Source organism: Pararge aegeria, chromosome 8, assembly GCF_905163445.1.
Source record: "Pararge aegeria chromosome 8, ilParAegt1.1, whole genome shotgun sequence".
In the NCBI taxonomy this organism is placed as follows: domain Eukaryota; kingdom Metazoa; phylum Arthropoda; class Insecta; order Lepidoptera; family Nymphalidae; genus Pararge; species Pararge aegeria.
The window spans coordinates 14,458,577-14,479,334 of NC_053187.1; the positions used below are offsets into that span (position 1 = coordinate 14,458,577).

The 20,758-nt window shown below is 36.0% G+C and overlaps 1 protein-coding gene across 2 annotated transcripts in view; it reads left to right on the forward strand.

The window, feature by feature from the left end:
• LOC120625599 overlaps positions 1–17,639 on the forward strand; it is a 29,664-nt gene extending 12,025 nt beyond the window's left edge. The window contains exons 11-22 of one of the 2 annotated variants that reach the window (XM_039892663.1): positions 470–604; positions 1,032–1,239; positions 1,910–2,075; positions 2,529–2,690; positions 3,170–4,967; positions 5,280–5,478; positions 6,752–6,935; positions 7,647–7,825; positions 8,399–8,592; positions 9,303–9,497; positions 9,588–10,922; positions 12,055–17,639. In XM_039892663.1, the coding sequence (XP_039748597.1) occupies positions 470–604; positions 1,032–1,239; positions 1,910–2,075; positions 2,529–2,690; positions 3,170–4,967; positions 5,280–5,478; positions 6,752–6,935; positions 7,647–7,825; positions 8,399–8,592; positions 9,303–9,497; positions 9,588–10,922; positions 12,055–12,212 (4,913 nt within the window). In that variant the 3' untranslated portion in view covers positions 12,213–17,639. The remainder of the gene's footprint in view (positions 1–469; positions 605–1,031; positions 1,240–1,909; positions 2,076–2,528; positions 2,691–3,169; positions 4,968–5,279; positions 5,479–6,751; positions 6,936–7,646; positions 7,826–8,398; positions 8,593–9,302; positions 9,498–9,587; positions 10,923–12,054) is intronic. The other variant, XM_039892664.1, reaches the window with a different exon arrangement.
• Positions 17,640–20,758: the final 3,119 nt, after the last annotated feature.

A 20,758-nucleotide genomic window follows, 5' to 3' on the forward strand; every position in this document is an offset into this window, starting at 1 on the left:
GCAGGGCACGGGTCTCCTCCCACAATGAGAAGGGGTTAAGGCTGTAGTCCACCTCGCTGGTCGAGTGCGGATTGGTGGACAGGCATTGCTATTATTCTCCGTTGAACCAATTTACCGTTAATAATACACCCCACCAATCGGTTTCCCTTGGTTTTCCTAATCCTAAGGTTGCCTGGAAGAGATCGCTAGTAAGCGATAAGGCCGCCCTTTGTATCCTACTTTTTAAGTTTATTTTTGTTGTGTCCGTAAATAAATTAAATAAACCAAGCGATATTTAAATTGCTCAAAAAACGCAAATAACATAGAAAAGTAAGAGGTGCGTGGTAGGCTTCGAATTTGGTACTCCGAAAGTGAAGTCGAAATCGTACCCATTGAGATATATGTATACTTAATCCAGCATAAACAAAAAAAAAAACATTAGTTAAATGTTTTTTTTTTAATGTTAACTTTCCCCCTTATATTGTTTCAGAAATGTACGAAGCGTTGGTACGGCCCGGCCCAGACCTTGTGATTTGCGACGAAGGTCACCGAATCAAGAACTCACACTCAAATATATCGTACGCTTTGAAACAGATGCGGACTAAACGGCGTATCGTGCTTACAGGTATGTTCAATTTGTCATAATTATTAATATTATAAAATGCGAAAGTCGGTTTTTGTCCTATATTTAAGCGGGCGGAGAGTAACAGGCTGCTTTATATCCAAGAAAAACTAACGGTTTCCATGGGTTTTGTAAAACTCAAAACGCACAAAACTCGCCCGCATTTCATACGCAACGTATTGCATGAAATTTTAAAATTGCAAGTGTGGATAATTCTAGACATGTTTCTCGACTTGACGTTTCAAAAGTGGTTATAAACTAGGCCGACTGCATCGTCATTATATCAACCCATTACCGGCCAACTACAAGGCATGGATCTTCTAGCTGCTGAATTATTGATTGCAAGTGTCGTTTGCAACCGAAACGCGAAAAAAATGGCGCTGATTTTTTTTCGCAGCAGGTTAGGTTTAATGTTTTATGTTTTTTATAGGGTATCCTCTACAGAACAACCTATTAGAGTACTGGTGTATGGTGGACTTCGTGCGTCCGAATTATTTGGGCAGCAAAACTGAGTTCTGCAATATGTTCGAGAGGCCGATACAGAACGGCCAGTGCATAGACTCCACGCCGCAAGATATAAGGCTCATGAGATACAGAGCGCACGTGCTACATTCCCTACTCGTTGGTTTTGTTCAAAGGTAAATGTTACTGAGTTTTATTAAGATGGAAAGAGTTGAGTGCTTTTGGAGTTTGTACTGTGCTTGACGGTAACAATAGCAAGATCATCTTCTGAGCGGGTGTTCGTGTTCGGAGACTGAGGTCCAACCATTGAGCATTGGGAGTTGTCTATATTACATGTAAATTTAAACCGAAATAATACTTCAAAGGCTTAAGAGGTTTATTTAGTCTTTGAGACGTATCTGTAGAACTGCGTAGGTACTATGCACGTGTCGGTCTAATAGAGTTTTCATAAGTAAACACTTACGACATCCATACTAAATATGTTCTTGATTGGAACGCCCAACTTAAATTTAACTGAACTCGCAATTTTTGTATAAATACTCGACAGTACAACATATTTGATATTGCCGCATTCTTCCTCTCATATATTTGTTTATATTCTTAATAGTTGTTTTAATCCCAAAAATTACCAGCATAATGCTTATAAATCCCGTCAAACTAGTTTTCAGAAAAAAAGTAAATTACTAACGAAACGATTAAAGCGTCTTTTCGTGAAATATATTGGCTAAACATATCTAAGAGCAAATAAGTTTCTTAATAACTGGCGCATAGAAACAGGTAAAACCTATAACAATTCTCTGTAGAAATAAATACAGTAGTCATTAGTTTCTTTGCTTTTCTTTAAAGGCGATCTCACGCAGTGCTACAATCTACGTTGCCTCAGAAAGAAGAGTACGTTTTACTCATTCGCATGACGCCGTTGCAGCGAAAACTGTACGTACAGTTTATGAACGAAGTCGTGAGGTCTGCCACCGTCCCCAATCCCTTGAAGGCGTTCGCTATCTGCTGCAAGGTATGTAATAAACCTAAATTATTGAAGTGTTTTATTTTGCATAAACGACACTTGCTTCATATATACGACACGTACTAAACTTGCATAAAAGACATTTGCTTCCTTTACACGAGACGTACTAAACTTGCATAAAGGACAAATATTTTCTGCCTGGCTGTATGAACCGGTTTTCGTTTTTCTAAGATGTGGAAACTTGCCGAATAACTCGGCCGAGTACTATATTGGTGACCGGGTAAAACTCGGTATTCGGTCACTCGGCTAAACGTGTACTGTGACATCTCTATAAATAACTAAGGAAAAGGCATCCAACATACCAATTTAAACTAAATGGTCAGTTGTTACAGTAGTGGCATCCTTTTCGTTATGTCATTTCAGCGACAGCACTTATCCAAAAAACTCTGTCCTGCGATGTTTTATTCAAAACTTCAAAGTTGGTTGGTCGTTTCATTTTAGATATGGAATCACCCAGATGTACTATACAACTTCCTGAAGAAACGCAATGAAATAAACTGTGCTGTTGAGGAGGATTTAGATTTGGAAGAAATCGGCGGAGTGACTAAAGCGGGTCGCGCTAAGAATAGCAAAGCTACGCCTAAGCGAGCGGCTAAGCCTAGGGTAAGTCATGTTATTGTATTTTTGAAACAATTGAAAATAGGCTTATAATATGCATGTAATATAATAGGTCTCATAACAGTAGTAAAAGTTATTATGTTGACAAAAAAAAATAGCAATTTTAAAGAAAAGATAAAGATAAGGATTGCTACTTTGAGCCCATAGCATCAGACGCGAAAAATCAGCAATTAGCAATATGTATACTATACTGGCCCAAACTTCTGGTGGCCGATGAACTGGCGCTTAAATAGCCCAAAAGACCTTGCGATAAACATTAACGTACGTTTTTTTCTAATTATTTTAGTATTCGTTTCGTTTGTTAATTTTAAATTATGAACTTAGTAAATAAATATAAAATTTATAAAATCTATTTTTAAAATCTATTTATCCGAATTGTTATTCTAGCCAATTCATCTTAATAGCTTTAATCACATTTAAGCTTTAATGTAAAATACTAAAAAGTAATTTTGGTTGTACAACAGGGGTCCAAGAAACCCGCAGCTACTATACCTCCAAATACTACGGCAACGGTCTTACCCGCCAATCAGGGTGATGGATTATACCCTCCAAATGGACCCTACGGACCTGGCGGCACCTATCAAAACCAGCCACATCCAGATCGACCTGACGGCGATCGAGCTGCCTACTCACAATACCCACCTTACCAGAATTCCGGTCCCGGGTACTATCCGCCAAATCAAAACTACAACCAGCAGTACGGAAACAATTATTATCCCCAACAAGCGCCTTACACCAATAATTACCCCAACCAATATCCCCCAGCTAACCCAGAACAGGGATATGACCAGAGTTACTGGCAAAACAGTAATTATTACGGCAACCAAGGGTACTACGGTAATCAACAGTACGGACCGAATCAAGCCCCACCAGAATTTAATGCAAATCCACCTCCGGCTTATAACAACACTCAACAGTACCCGCCGAACTATACCGCACCTCCGAACGATCAACAGTATCCAGAACCAGTTAATGCAATTCCTCCCTTCCCGAACAATCAAGAGGGATATGATAGTCAAACTAGGCCTGAATATCGGGCTCCATTTCCTAATACACCGGGATATTCAGACTATAATGCGCAAAATCCACCTCAAGGATCATACCAGGGTAATCAACCTCCAAGGCCACAAGGTTATCCAAACCAACCTTATCCTACCCCATATCCTGCGAGTAGCGCATATGATGCAAACTCTACTACTCCTTACAATAATTATGGGAATGAGCCGCATCAGAATTATCCAAATTACCCAAATGCTAATCCACAAGCAAATATATCTAGTCAGCCTCAAATAGGCAGCATAATCACTGATCAGCCCCAAGTTAAACCGGAATGTCCCCTGGATGCCAATTATCGACATTCTGATATTAAAACAGAACCAAATGTACCTCCAAATTCCGCGGTCGTTCCATATGGCGCTCCATATAATTATCAACAACAGAATCCGCAATATCCAGAAAATGCAAACAGTAATTATAACCCATATCCTGATTATACATCACCGCTCGAGACTAAACCACCCTTATGTAGCGCTGGCTCTGGTAGTCCTGTAACTTCTTGGCCTCTAACGGAGACTCTGAAAACTGAGTTGGACCGTATTAAAGCCGAAGATAAACTGGAAATTAAATCCGAATCGGACGGAGAGGTTAAAATCGAAGACTTGGACACGAAAAAGATAGTAAAGGATGAGATCAAAAAGGAACATAATAATATACCAATACCAAATATGTTGCCTCTAAGAGTTCCAAACGAACTTCCACAGAAGAATGATATGTTTCCTAAAGCGAGTAATGTAAAAATTGATATGGCGCCAGAACAAGAAGTTGTGAAAAGGGGTAGGCCACGAGGTAAGGCGAAAGAAAAGAAAGATTCGGATAAACCGAAACCCAGAGGTCGGCCGAAGGCTAAAGGACGTAAAGATCGCAAAACTTCCAAAGAAAAAACGAATGAAGACTCAGAATCAGAGGAGAGTGAAAAGGAAGAAAAATTGAGTAAGGAAGAAAAAATGGCTCTTTCGAAGCAACTAGAGGAAATGACATATGACTGGGCAACGGAGTTACTAAAAGATTATGTACCCGGACTTATCGAAAACTCGGCAAAAATGGAGCTCTTCTTTTACATACTTAACGAAAGTATAAAACTCGGCGATAGACTTCTACTGTTTAGCCAAAGCTTGTTTACTTTGAATCTAATTGAAGATTACTTGGAAAGAAACTACATACCTGGAACCAATCAACTCTGGGAGAGAAATACGTCCTACTACCGTAAGTTAATAATAGAATATAAGAAACTAAGAGAAAATTTTATTTTGATTATAATAATTATTAAGTATTTGACAAAATAATACAATTAAACTCTATAATGCCATCTTGTTAAATTTACAAAATGGCGTCATTTTAATTTCACTAAACGTTTTAACTTGATAAAAAAATTCTCTGTTCTAACTCTTAAAGCCAAAAATATATAATAAAGGTTAAAATTTTTAATAACTTATTAGTTTCTTCCGTACATTGATCATGGAAATCATACTAAGTACTTATAAGGATAATTTTACTAAATTATTTTTTTTGTTTAAGGTTTAGACGGTTCGACACACGCGTTGGAACGTGAAAAGCTCATAAATGAGTTTAACGCGAATCCCAACGTTCATTTATTCCTGGTGTCGACCCGGGCTGGATCTCTCGGAATAAATCTCGTGGGCGCGAATCGCGTCATCGTGTTCGACGCGAGTTGGAATCCTTGTCATGACACTCAAGCTGTTTGTAGGGTTTATAGGTATGTGTTTAAGCCCGACCTTATTTTCGTCCTTTTGCTATACGATTTCTGCAAAGTGTCTCCAGTAATTTTACTTCTGTTTATCATAAGGTTTTATGAGTTTGATAAAATATGACGCCTTATTTCTGAATAAGACCAAAATTGAAAATTCACAATGTTAATTCTTCGTATCCTGCACATGCCCACTTTGTGAAATCCACTACAAACATAATTTTTAAAAAAAAATATGATATGAGGTTTTGAAATTACTTTCAAATGGCGAGCAGCGACCCATAATTCTATCATGGTAATACCTATGTACGATATTCTTGTCCACTTCTTTTCGGATATAGTACAAACAGACAGACTTGACATTTTAAAAGTGTAAGAGTAGGCTTACCAAACATAAATGTATTTGTATATGAATGTTATAGTCGGAATAATGTAATAGGCCCGTTTTGACATTTGTGCAAGACCATAGAATGTAACTTGGAACGAAACTGAAAGAAACAAAAAAATAAAAATCAATTACATAGTGTTTTAAAAAATACGTAAATTTTATTGGGAACTTAAATAATATGAAAGAATATATCGCGAGTATTCTTTTTGCGCTTACTTCATAGTTGCATGCAATTTATAATTGTTGCGAAACGTTCCGAAAACAGTTACGTTCTCAGTCTTTTTTTTTTATACTAGAGCTGTAACCATTTTTTTACTGAATATCGAAATTAAATATTGTGTAGTTATCTTTTCTGCAAAGAATGAGCTTGGTTCTCAAAATGGGTTCTAAATAATGAGTCTGAGATGATGTATCTGACCAAGCGGCACATGACTGAAGCGTCCCCGCGCGCACTGCGCAGTTTTTCGTTCCTCATCTTGTAAAGTTGACTGTGCGCTCGTTTACGTTTGATATATTGTTTACTATTACGTTAACTATGGCTCTTCTATTTTGGACATTAATTTAAACATAGTGATTTGACTCGATTTTTGTGTTTGTTGTTATATAGTACTAACTCTGTTTCAACATGTTGAAAAGTGGACGTATAATCAGTCACGCGTATTGGTTGTGAAGTTAAAGGAATACTTTGAACGAACGAACACTTTACAATACATAATAATATCAATCAAGTACTGATACAAATTTGAATTGATTTATCGTGAGTATAGAGTACAGAGTCTTATGGTTCCATAACTAGTTAAGTCGCGATGACAAATGTCAAAACGGGCTTATTACATTTTTACGACTATAGTCAGTTTTCGGGCTTGACTGGAATGTGACGTTCTGTTTTTGCAGATATGGCCAAAGGAAACCGTGTTTCGTCTATCGTTTCGTAATGGACTGTTGCCTCGAGAGGAAGATATATGATAGACAAATCAATAAGCAGGGTATGGCGGATCGGGTTGTCGACGAGTGTAACCCGGATGCTGTGCTGTCAATGAAGGAAATCACCAATTTGTGCTACGACAATGACGAGAAGGTAACCCATTTATAGAATAGAATAGAATAGAAAAACTTTATTGCAAAACAACACAATAGGAAAAACACAAGGAAAACAGTAATAGTACTTAGTGCTAATAGTGATCTTTTGAAGGCAACCTGAGCGTACGAAGCCGATAAAAATGTGGAAAGTGGGTGGTACATAAAGGATGTTAAAAAAAAAACTTACATGAATATAAATACTTCATTTACATATTAACTACAAAAATACCGATATAAATTTATATATACTATAATAGATATTTATGCTATTATAAACTTACATGATACTCAATTACATAGCATTTATCTACATAACACCTATCACTATTCGGATTTTCTCCACGATACAGGCTACCTAGTGTGGAGACCACTAGCAATTGATTTTTGTAATCTTTTTGAAAATAGAGATATTTTATTTATTTTTTTGTATTCTATCAGCTTATTCTAGAATTTGTCTATACTTAAGATTGATATAAGTTTGTTTATTATAATTTATTATTTTTTACCTTTTTTAATATTGTGATACTGTGAGATAATTTACTTTATAATTATCTTAATAAATTATATATACTTTCCTTGGCAGACTTGAAGACAAAATATTGTCATCAAGTCTTTTAACTTCTCTTGTCTATGAAGAAGGCATCGATCATAAGGAAGGTATCCTTTCTAGCAGGATGTAGATAAATTACAAAGTTCTGAATAATTTTAGGTGCCAGAGATAAAAGACCTGTTAGAATACAAAGATAAATACATAGATGTTTTAATGCAAGGAGTCATAACGCTACACAGTAAGCTGTTGTGTAAAGAGCCATTCCAGCATGAATCGCTCCTCGTTGACAGAAAGGAGAAGAAATTATCCAGTGCCGAAAAGAGGCTTGCGCAAAGAGGGTAAGTTAATACCAACGCCACTGTTTTACTCACGCATAGTATTTCTTTTTTGAGTTTGAAACAAAATTTAGTTCTATAACCTTGTTTTGAAATAGATTGCGATTTTAGTCTATAGACATCTGTAGCGGATTATGCCTTGAGGCGTTATAAGGTTTGTTGGAGTCAGGAGTAAAAGTTTGCGGGTCAATTTGAGTAAACGTATGTATTCTTTAAATTGTCTTGTATGCGGTACCACTGTACCGCCAGGGTCTTGCTATATATAGCATTTTCCTTTTACGCCTTTGAATGCCCGGAAGAGATTATAACTGGCGATAAGGCCACCGGATTGAATCTTTCCGGTGTATTATTCTAGCCTTATTTGGTCTATATTACATTTTTGATAATTCCCCTTTGATGTCCAAATAGTGTATTCATTAATTGTTTAAAGCATTTGCACATTTACTATTATCACCTTTTGAAACCTGTGCTCGCAGTAAAAACGCAACTGACGTTATGATTATGTCGGAGGGAAGTTCTCCGGTCATAACAATATACGACCATAGTTTATTTCATTGTGGATGTTTAATTTACTAGGTACGAATTAGAGAAGAAAGCAGCGTTAGCTCCGAAACCGACTACAGCGTATAGGACAGTGCGTACTGCAGACGGGAGCCTTGTTCAGCGACCGGTGGCCTCAGTTCGACCTATGCAGCACGGCGCGAGATGGATCCCTGCTGATGTATGGCGACGGCAAGGAATGACCGCGCAAGAAATGACGTTACCGCTAGGTAAAGTACACTTTGCGAGCTATATCGGGGCGGGGAGTGGCGTAGTCTTTAACTTAGTCTTCAACGTGTAAATGAAAACCGAAATAATACTTCAGGGTCTTTAGAGGTAGGTACATTATTTACTGTCTCTGAGACTAACCTGTGAAACCGAAACGCTAATATTTTTGAGTAAACCATTGCCATTTTATTTTTATATTTATTTATTAATTATATTATGTACTTTTGATCTATTTGTGTACACTAGTTTATCTATTAGTATGTAGTTATTCGCATGTATGTAATTTTTTGGTTTACCACCAGCAGTCTATTCTCTTCTTTTTTTCCCAATTCAAAGGTTGCCTGGCAGAGATCGCTAGTAAGCGATAAGGGCGCCTTTTGAATTCTTCTTCTTTGTTTTTACTCTAATAAATCGGATACAGCCCTAACATCACATGCAATAGTAAAATCTAGTGACTCCTGTCACTTTATTGGGTACGCGTCGCATAGCGTAGGTACCTATGCATGTGTCGATCTTTTATCTTCAAAAGGGTTGTCATAAGTACATTTAAAGTTAGAATATTTATTTTGATTTAACATTTTTAACAGGGTGCTTTCTTAAGAAATATACTTATTTGTTGTTTAAGTCAATAACTAGATCCGTAACATTCACAGATGGGGTGATATTTTTGGTTTGTGAATACAAGTTAACCTTGTTGTGTATAATCTTGCAGATGTTGTTATACCTACAAATTCACCCGAGAAGACCAATATCGTGCTAAAAGCTGGTCAACGTGTCATGGTGTTGAAATCACCCAAAGGAATATACATGCAGTTGGAATCTGGCAAGATTATAGCAATCAAAACTTCTTTCAAGGGTTTAGGTCAAAAAGGAGTGGAAAATAAGGATAGTCCAATAGGCAAGAAAGGTAAAAGGTTTTGTTATAATTATTAATGAAAGTGAAAATTGACTGTTCAATTTATCGATGAAAGTGAGTTATAAATGTGTTTTTCGATAGTTTTAGGTACTCGTCCAACACCTGCGAATATTCCTGGTTCTTTGAAAAATAATTCTGCTATTACAATAACATCAAAAGCCGGGCCGAGACCAGCATACAGTCGAGTTATAAGACCAGGAATGAATAAAATATCCAGGCCAATGCTCCCCGGGCAAAGAATTGCCGATATAAGGAATCGCTTAGGAGATATGCGCTCATATGCTATGCGTCCCAAACTTCCAATGCAAGGACGCATGCTTAGACCGAATTTACCTGGTTCACTAAGCATAACAAAAATACCTAGAGATATCAAGAGACCTGACAATATAGTTAATGGCCCACCTGTGACCGTTAATGAAGAAACTGAAATTTTAGATAGTGACGAAGAAATTGATTCTTCCAAAGAAACTAGGAACAAAATAGCTGATAGAACGAAAGAATATGTCAAAGGTGAGGAGGAGAACGCTTTTACAGAAAACAAAGACCTAATTGATAAAGACGCAGAGGAGAAAGTTACTGAAGAACCTAAAAATGCAACAGATAACATTAAGACACCTGAAACAGTAGTATCAAATATCGAGGACACAAAGTCGATGGTTTTGACGACGGATGAAAAATTCCCTTCGGAAGAAGCTCTAGAGATTAAGCCATTAGAAAGTACAAGTAAAATTGTAGAAACTCCTCCGAGTTCACAAGCTAGCTTATCAAATGAACCAATGAATCTTGTTAGCCGAACGTCCAGTAAGATCAACCTCTTAAAGAACTATAGACACCAACGACCTGTGAGTCGGCCACCGAATGAATCGAGCCTGAGTCAGCTTGAAAGAACTGCCATTACGCTCAACAAAGAGGGACTTCCGGATTTTCGCAAAAATCTAGACGATATCACGCAATCATATTCCCCAGGATCTGAGGAAAGGAGCAGTTCAAGGAAAAAGAAATCGCCTAATAAAGTCGATGTTGCCGATTCCCAAAACGAGAAGCAGGCAAATTCGATGTCTCACAGCGTATCTAGTCTATTGAGCAACACGCAAAAACCGAGAATGGAACATGTGATGCCAAATTCCGTACCCCAAAGTAGGATTCCAAATCCGGGAAGTTTGCCGCCTATGGCCCAAGATCCTCATTCTCTACCTTATAATATGGCTAAGCCCCAGCCTTTGCCAAGTGTTGGACATAGTGGGATGATTCCTGGTGTTCCGCCAGTGCCGGTGGGCAATGAAGGAGAAAGTATTGGGAACTCAGCCATTAGTGGTCCGCATCCGCCAACTGTAATGTCTCCTAACCCAATTCCTGTTCCTGGGCAACCGTACGCCGGGAATCCGCCACCCGACGGAGCTTATGGACAATATCCAGGTTTGTCATAATTTTTTTAAAGTCGCGACATATACATTTTTGCAAATTAAACATACGAAAGTATTGCCGCTTTAGAGAATAATACATCCCAACTTTACTAGTGACTGATTCTCATTTCTGAACGCAAATTAACTATCAATAGAAATAATTTGTGTTTCAGAAGAATACATTTGTCCAAGGCCTGATTTTATATGACATGTACACGAAATTCTGACAATAATTTTGCATTTTACGTCGTAAATTATGACACCGCTTCATTTAAGGGCTTTTAGACACGTCACAAATTGTGTTTTACGAATTTAATCTTTTATTACTTTTTTGAGAGAGATGGCCTTTGCCGAGATAAAATGGTCAAGCGTGGCTCTGAATAGCATAGTGTCCAAAGACCCGTCCCGTCCCGTCCAATGTCCGTTACCAAGCTTTGCCATGCGAGACCATAGTGCCAAGTGTGAGATTTTCTACCTATGTATAATCTAATCTATCTATTATTGACTCTTATTGACTCGTGTGAAGGTTTCCTACGATGTATATTGTATCGAAGAAGCGCCGTCTAGTGACAGTGAGTTTTACTGTATTGTAACTAGATCCTTCGAACCATATAAATCGTAGTTCATGATCAAAATAAATGAACATAGGTGGAAAATCTCACACTATGGTCTCGCATGACAAATTGTTGGTAAATTTATGCGTGGCGCGAATAACGGTTGGATTTTTGCGAGACGGTATTTCAGCACGAATTTATTTAAATCTAGAAACCGTATTGTTGTCCTGAAATTAACGTCCTGATGTTATGGTTTAATCGTGAAATTTCTTTTGTTTATTGGATAGAAACAGGCGTTACGTTGCAAAAGTTATGATAAGCAATGGACATTCAGCTTAATTTGAAAGAAAAAAAAAAGAAAAATCCTCCTTTTTCTCACACATTCGTGTAAAGCGAAAAAATCTGTGTACCTGTTCTCTCAGATGACGGATCGACAGGGGATGTTGACTTTAAAACTGTGCGTATTTTGGAAGACTTTTGTGGTGTAGCTTATATAAAAAAAGTTATAGCTACAGATTTGTCCGATCTTCGTGGCTTAAGCACAATGGCTACTATACAAACTTAGCAATTTGTATTTATTGTTTCTTTTAGGTTACGGGATGGGTTACGGTGCCTATCCGAACGCAGCTTATTACGGCGGATACGGCAGCGGATATTACCCGCCGTACGGCGCAGGTCCCGCCGCCCCGTTTGCGGGGACCCCGCACGCCCCCGCGGAGCCCTATCCCCCGCCAAACCCCCAGTGGTAAACTTATAAGAGACATTATTCCAAACATTTCGTGGACAGTTAAGTCTTTTTTGCATAAAGCGCTGTAAAGTAATAATCTTAGAGATGGCCGTAAGAATTCATATATATCAATACATTAAAATGTTCCTTGGTCATAGTAAGCGCGATCTAATTGGCTAGTTTAAAGAGTTATATAGTGACATTGTACATCGTACATGCGCAAAATTACTCCTAGAGCCAACTTCAAGTCAATCAAGTAAGGTGGCGCCCCGCGCAGTGTCTTGACACATATATTACAATTCAGCTCAGCTCAGGACATTACAGAACAAATTTTACTTTGTTTGCTTTTCTCTGTAATTTCCTATGAGAATATTAAATAAGTAATGCTGTTATACCACTAAAGTTTAACTCCAAAGCAAGATCACTTAAATTTTACGCACGTGCAACATTAAGTGAAGAAGTTTGCTCTTTCGAGCATGAAACTTTCACACCAGAATATTTCATGTACTAGGTATTTATGAAATCTTGTCGCCATCTCTTACGTTACATTTCGAGTGAGTGTTTAAGTGATACGCGATTAGGTTATCTAATTCGATCGTCTCCAACTAGCTATTAATCCTAAGGCTGGACACACTTAAAACATGTCACGCGACCCGACGCCATTACACACTACTAGACGGTATTCACAGCGAGCATTATCTACGCAAACTTTTGTACGCAGCGTTCGGTACTCTAGAAAATTTGCTTGCAAACAAAGTGCCAAGTTTGAGACTTTCTACCTAAGTTTACTTATTCGATCTCTTGAAAGGTATCTACGATTTATGTGGTATCGAAGAAGCGCCATCTAGTGAAAATATTAAGAAACCTTACAGTCAGTACAGAGATGGCGCTCTTCGATACGATACAAATCGCGGGTAACTTTACGCGGTCGAATAAATAATCTCACACTTTACAGTTTGGTGAGTACGTATAAACGATTTTCCAAAGTTGTGCTCACGAAAGAATGTTAGGTTTGCGAAAGATGCCCTAGCTTTTGTTTTATCGCAAACGGAGAATGTAAAAACGAATTCCTAAAGTTGTGCTTGCGAGGATGTTTGATTTGCGAATGAATATTCTTGCGTTACAAACGCATGAACGTAACACGAAGTTTGCGAAGTGAATTCTCCCGGTGAGTAACCACCTTTAACAACTACCACAACGTTGGGGATGTCAGTTACGTGATTCCAGTCAATAAATACTAGGATTTTATGTGCAGGTTGGGTTTTAAGTGTGCCGAAGTCTTAGGCTCTATGTAATATTATGCCATTTATAGTTACTATAGTGATGTTTTTTAATAAATTAATTAGAACAGAATTCGGGCGTCGCCGTCTCTATCGATTTTTGGAAATCTGTGAGCGTATTGATATAGTTTTGCGTTTTTGAATGATTTATAATATGAATGATATGAAGTGTAACTCTATCGAACAGATGCGAGATCCCGATCTTATTTAATAATTAATAGGTTTTGAGACCAGCCGGGTGTTTTTGTGGTCCTTTAAATTATAAATTACTACGTCCTATATACGACATTGCAGAGCAAGCTGTTGCGCAACGCTATGGTAGAATTACATCGGCTCATCTCGTCGACTTATTGTAAAATTTTAGTCGCGTGTTTAAATCTCAGTTTGATCCTACCATCAAAATTTTCATTTTTTATTTTGGATCCCATCAATGTTATATATCCGATAACAAAAAAGTAAAGCACATAAACAAAAATTGTAACACAGGGATTGCAGTGCGATTAAATTTTGGTATTGAGCTCTACATCTGTTCGGAAGAGGGATTTAATGATTAAACCTTTGTTTTTGTACATTATCTTTTGACCTTGAAGACATTTGGAATTTAAAATATATTTTTATGTATCAGTACTTATTAATTGTTTACGCGATGACTGTATTTGAACAAAGTTTTCATTGTTGTCTTTTTTTATGTGTGAATAAAATTAAATTAAAAAAAGCAATTACAATATTTACAATTAATAAATTAAATGTAATATGTTAAAAATAAATCTCAATATTTCCAATTGTATACTCCATTAGAGCAAATGGTGATTGCAATGCTGTATTTCCATTTGTGCGGCTATGTCTCGGTCGGTAGATGTGATAATATGTTGCTAATCTAGCATATAAGTCGAGTATAGCGTGTAAGGTGTATTTATCGTTTAACTAGCTTAGATAGGCATATATAATTTAGGTTTTCTTAGAAATTTTGGTTGTCGTTTGAATAATTGTACCCCCTGTATTACGAAACTTTTGATCAAAGTATATTTTAATGAATCAAAAAATACAGATTATAAATCAAATACCTTCTTGGTCTATCGTGTTCGACTTCGAATCTGAAGCAGGCTAAAAATATAAGGCATTTTTTTTTCGGTTTGAAGAATTTTCCAAGTACCAGCTCGGAGTTAGGAAATTGACGGTGTTGACCCCTCGTGCCTCGAAGAGGACGTTAAGGGTCGTTCCGGATTATTACTACTCACCTGTGAAAATAGTCATTAAAGTTCACCAACCTGCATTTGATTAAAATCCTATCTTATATCAATTAGGAGGCCTGAGCCCAGCAGTGGGATGGCTGTGGATAATTATGATAAAGAATTCATATATTCTTTAAGAGTATTGTTGAAATATAAACATTATTTTAGGTGAAAAAAATGTTTTCTACTACATATATACTTAAACATGCAAATCGAAGTTTTAGCAACTGCGGGTGGATGCTACTCTCTGGCTGCGCTCAGATAAATGCGTTTTCAAATTCCACCGGTTTTGCCTTGTTGATGTGTATTTGTTTTTAAAGCAACTTTTCATCTTTACTCACTGAATTAACAGGGAATTAACTATTTTAACTGGAATAAATTGCATTGATATATATCGAATCTGGTGATTACGTCGATCGTAATGTATCGATTTTGTTTTGTAACACAGGGGGCTAAGGTAAACATTTAGAGAAATTTATAATCTCTAAATAGAAGCCTAAAATCCAGTGATGTTTGAACATGGGTAGTATGTATGTTTATTAATATTGTCTCTGCGTCGATCATATCATGTATCTAAATTTTATTTATTACTTATATTATAAGTTACAAAATTTGATCGAAAAACCACGTTGTTATTAAAAATAAAAATATATAATACCTAAAAGAGAATAATATACATAGTGAAAATTTTGTAGTAGTAAAGCTTTCTGTGAAAGCCTGTCGGAGCAAGCTACCACAATGCTGTGCATGTGTTTGGTCGGAAGAACGTGGTTGCTGATGTTATAACAGTCACAAGATGCTTAAAACCTCAGATTACGCTTCAGGTTAACGGACACAGGGCGTGCATGACGTGTGACTTCGATTCCCTGGGAAGTGTTGCTCTGTTTATACGATGGTTTTCCGCTTACTATCATATTAATATTTGGTTGTAAGTTAAGAAAACACTTGCAACCGCCGAGCAGTAAGTTACAGCCTTTTAAATGGCAGTTACTTCTCTCTTTTTTCAAATTTATTGTCGTGCGTAACCGGGGTGTGGCGCGCCAGTAAGCTCAATATTATTAAAACAAAAAAAATCTCACACATACTATTATCGGCGCATTGACTATATTATGCATAGCAGTTAAACATATATTTATCTCATAAAATTATCTGAGGGCATATTGATGTGCTCATTTAATAATACCTATAACTATAGGAGAAAAAACATCAACGTATTTTTTCTTTGGTGTGTTCTTTAGACTGTCTTTAATTCTGAATCTCGAATGAAATTCACGTTAATAAACGTAAAATAACATTTTTTTTAATGTTGTAGGTACTTATGTTTATAACTTATTTGCTTTTCCTAATGTAAAACTTGTTGTGTACAAATGTCTATAATTTATGATTTTGACAATTAATAACAATTTAATTCTTCCCTAATTGAAATGAAATGTTAAAGCCAATTTATTCATTTAAAAATCTTTATTTTGAACTGAGCCTTAAATTCGGTTGTACTTAAATAAGTTAATTAAATTTATTGGTCTTGAAATAACGCTTTGCTTTTTTCACAAGGGAATTTCACAAGAGAGAAAGAAAATGTAGTGTTTGAGGAAGTGTGAAAGGGCAGTATTTCTTGACCTGTCAATTTAGTTTACTTATGTATACTGTGTGTAATCGAATAAGAAGCAAAAAAAAATTCAATACTATTTACGCCTGTAAATAAAACCCTTTATTCCTGTTCAGTGGATTTGAACAACCAACCTTAACACTTAAGTGTATTCTTGTGGTCTTGTAAGGTATATTTTGTAGACAAGAGATGTCGCTGTCCTTGACTGAGTGTACACCTTCTATACTATAGCCAAACTCGATGTGGAAGTTATAAAAACAAACCAAAAATCACGATGTATAGGGTTAAAAACTATAATTTTATCATAATTTCCAAGTTAAACATTAAAATTTTAGCTTAACAGCGCATTCTGAAACATAACGACCAGTAGAAGTAATACGTAAGAAAAATTGCAACAATTTTTTTTTTTAATTTTTTACTACATATTTCGCGGGTTAGTAACATTTGATTTTTTTTTTTGATTAATCGTCAAATTGGCTTCAGAAAGTATGAAATGATGTCATTTTTTGTTGATTAACGAACTTGGTTACGATGAGTAATCCTGATTTACATTTTCTTGGCAATACAAAAGAGCGAGCCCAGATATCTGCGATAAATTAGTTGAACTTTTAAAATTATAGTTAATATTATGAGAATATTTCTAACATTGATTTATTTATTTCGAGTTTCACGGATTCTTAAAAATAATGTAAAATTTTTCAATAGGTTCATAACATCTGCGTGTCATTGGTTGCTAAGCAACGTTTTGTTGGTAAACATTCCATGTCGAATTGGGCATAAGTATAGTTTATTATAGTTAATTTTGTTTTTGCATTTGAAAGCTTAGTGAATGCCGTTTGTCGCTATTTTGAAGATTCCGGTTTTGAAAAACTTAAATGTATAGATTATAATGGCGCTTATTCCGTTATATAAAAATTAACTGAACTATTATAAACAAATCTAAAATTTATAGGATAAATATCAATTTGGTTAAATATAGAGCTCTGTTTTTAACAGAACCTAGCATCATTATCCTAATCTTAAATTCATTATAAGACCAGTTTTTTTTTGATATAATTATATTTTTAAATTATCCTGTTTAAGAAATTATTTTTGTAGATATTTTGTATTGATTTCATATTATTAATTTATTTTAAAAACACGCCAGAGGAGAAGTAGAAAGTATGTATGATTTATACTTGTGGTAATTATATAATATTGGATTCTGTATGATGTCCTGTGTACAAATGTTCGAAGTCATACATTTATTATTATAATAAACCTTGCATTTTAAAATGGTCAAATAGTTACTGTACTGACGGTATCAAATAAAGAAACTAACAAAGTGTAAATAGGCTGTTTTTTATTCAAGTGACCTTTATTAAAAATTGTTAGGTATTGTGTTTTTCTGTTAAAGAATTTTCAGTACCGCCGGATTTAGAAAATCGGTAGTGTCATCCCCCGTACCTCGGAGATTAGGTACTTTGAGCCGTAGGTCCGGCATGGGTACTACTATAGTTTTCCATACAATAAATGAACAAGAGTGACGTTTGACAGCAGTGATTGCAAGATTTACGCCTGTCGCAAGATACGTAATCATCCAGCCGGTCATTAACACTAACTTGTGATAATCATCATTATAGCCCACCAACCTGCAGTGGAGCAGTGTGGTGGGTCTATGCTCTACAACCGTATCTCCTGTGAGAGACGGGGCCTGTGCCCAGCTGTGGGACGTTAATAGACTGCGGATGGTGACGATAATGGTCTTTATTACATTTTTTAAATGAGCTTATTTGTATCTATGGATATTTCTAAATTGTTGGCAATAGTGTATATTAATAGAGTATATTTATATATTCGTGTAGTACCACGAATCTCTACTGAGCTTAACTAAATAGAGTTCTAAAAGTGCCCTCCCTTGTAGAACTGTCACTAAGTTAGTTTAAAATGGCTATTTCTAAATTGTTGGCAAAAGTGTTGTACCACGAATCTCTACTGAGCTTAACTAAATTGACAGTCCTAAAAGTGCCCTCTCTTGTAGAACTGTCACTAAGTTAGTCTAATGCTTATACGGTAAAAGCCAACGTTGGTTCCTCTGGTCCTGCAGACGTTCATCGGCGGCGGTAATTGTGACCGGCTTGCTCATTTGCTGGATACTTAAACTGTAAAGAGTTTTCATTTTCATTTATTTGCTCTTAAATTGGTAGCGTGTATTTTTATATATAATACAATAAAGTTTCCTGTGAAACGACTGCTTTTCTATGGAAGTATATATTTAAAAATATATATTTTAGATATTCAGATCTAACAAATAAAAATAAAAGTTATGCCTTGTAAAGGGTTTTATATTTAAATACAAGTTTGGAGAGTTGTTTGGATACATATCACAAATGAGGAACAATGAAAACTAAATTTAAATTTTCTATTTGTCAGATTTCTTTATCAGATGAGTCTAAAATAGGGTTATTACATTCTAGAATATATTGAGATAATTTTAAAAAGATGCGATCAGCACGTGTTTCTTTTTAATCACCAGTAATAAGCAGGTAGGTTACTATAATGATACACTTATATGATTATAGAGTCGATACTACATGTTAATCAAGTATTTTAATTACATACATTTGTTTATAGATATTATATTTTTGAAGCGGTGATAGCCCAGTGGGTAGGACTTCGACTTCACTTTCGGGGAGAGCGAGTTCGAATCTCAACGCGCACCTCTTACTTTTCTAAGTGCGTTCTAAGCAATTAAAATATCACTTGCTTCAACGGTGAAGGAAACCTGCATATCTGAGAGTTCTCCATAATGTTCTCAACGGTGTGTGGAGTCCACCAATCCGCACTGGGCCAGTAAAGAGCGTCATGTATAATAATACAGTTTTAAGCGATGAAATTGTTTTTATGCAGTGATTAAAATCACACCAGCTCGGCTACTCAGAGCACTGGCGCACAAGTGAAAATAATATCCAAATAATATATGGGTTTTAAAAAACGGGTGTTAACTTCTCCTATTCCATGTTCCCTTTATTTAGCAGGTGCACGTTTATTATATCCCTTGTCAGAAGATATAATCGGGGGATACAATTTTGGTCTAGGTAGCGAGCTAGGGGGTATGGCAGTAATATTAAACACATAAACCGCTAATCGGTTTCTACGCGACATCGTACAGGACCGCTTAATCGCTTAGCGGCACGTCTCTGTCGGCATATTATCTATCTATCTCTCTTTTTCCATTTATACACACCCATTTATATGTATTTTTTATATTAAATTACATATTAGTATATGCTTATTTCATATTGCCGCTTCTACAGGGGTAAATATACAGGGTAAATTTCCGAACTATGACCATTTCTCAGAGATGTTTCAAAATTGTAAATAGAATCTATATGGGTAGGTAGGTACTTCACACGCCTTTAAGAACGTTAAGGAGAACTCTGGCATGCAAGGTTTCCTCGCGATGTTTTCCTTCACCGTTAAATCAAGTTTTAATTATTTAAACGACCCGAATTATTAAATAACCCCGAAATATTAGTTATGACACTTTAATAATGTTTTTTTTTATTTCTTATCACTAGATCGTAATTTTAAAATATTGCCATCGTTCGAAATTTACCCCTTTATATTTATATACCTACCTAACGTTAGGTGTTTTATAATAGCGTTCCGTAAGTAAATTTTAAATTAGAATTTTTGCAATGATTGACATTCTGTATCTATTGCAGGCCTACTTAGCTATGCAGATAGTATGTATGTGAAATAAAGGTACCTGTATTATACAGAGGTAGCTATAATTGTCTATTCACGGACAACAAAGCTCTCGCGAAGATAAATTATGTTAAAAACTTTTTGCTTGATTTCATTGTTCGTAAAGTAGAAAGGACGTTGACCAATGAACTTTTATGTAAGTATAGTTATTAGTTAAATAGGTACCTAAATAGTAAGCCAACATTAAGCCTATGTCTCCAAAAGCATGATCAAAGAACCTGATCATTATCGTGACATGAGTCTTGATTTAAATCTAAGTCCACCAACCTTCAAGAAGCGCAGCATACCTAATAAAATTTAAAAAAAAAAACAAGGGTGTGTGAATTATTATTTTGTAGCTTGATAGGATATTATATACTATCCGGTGATAGCCTAGTAACATCGTGTATTTAAGGGGCAAGACTGTCACTAGTATTTTTTTTTTAACTACCTAGCCCTCGACACAGTCCCAGTTGGTGGTAAATGCTGGTATAGTCTTAGATCGTAACGGGCTAACCTGTTATGAGTATGGCAGTTTTAATATTATATAGGTACGGTATCCATCGTATCAGAACGCTATATCGTTTGCTGCCAGACCAGCCCAAAGAAAATGCAGAATTTTTAAATCAAAAGAAAAATTGAAAAATTTGGCCACCTCATTGCTGATAGCTGTTACATTATAAGTAGGTTATAGATAATAATACACTAACTAATTGTGATA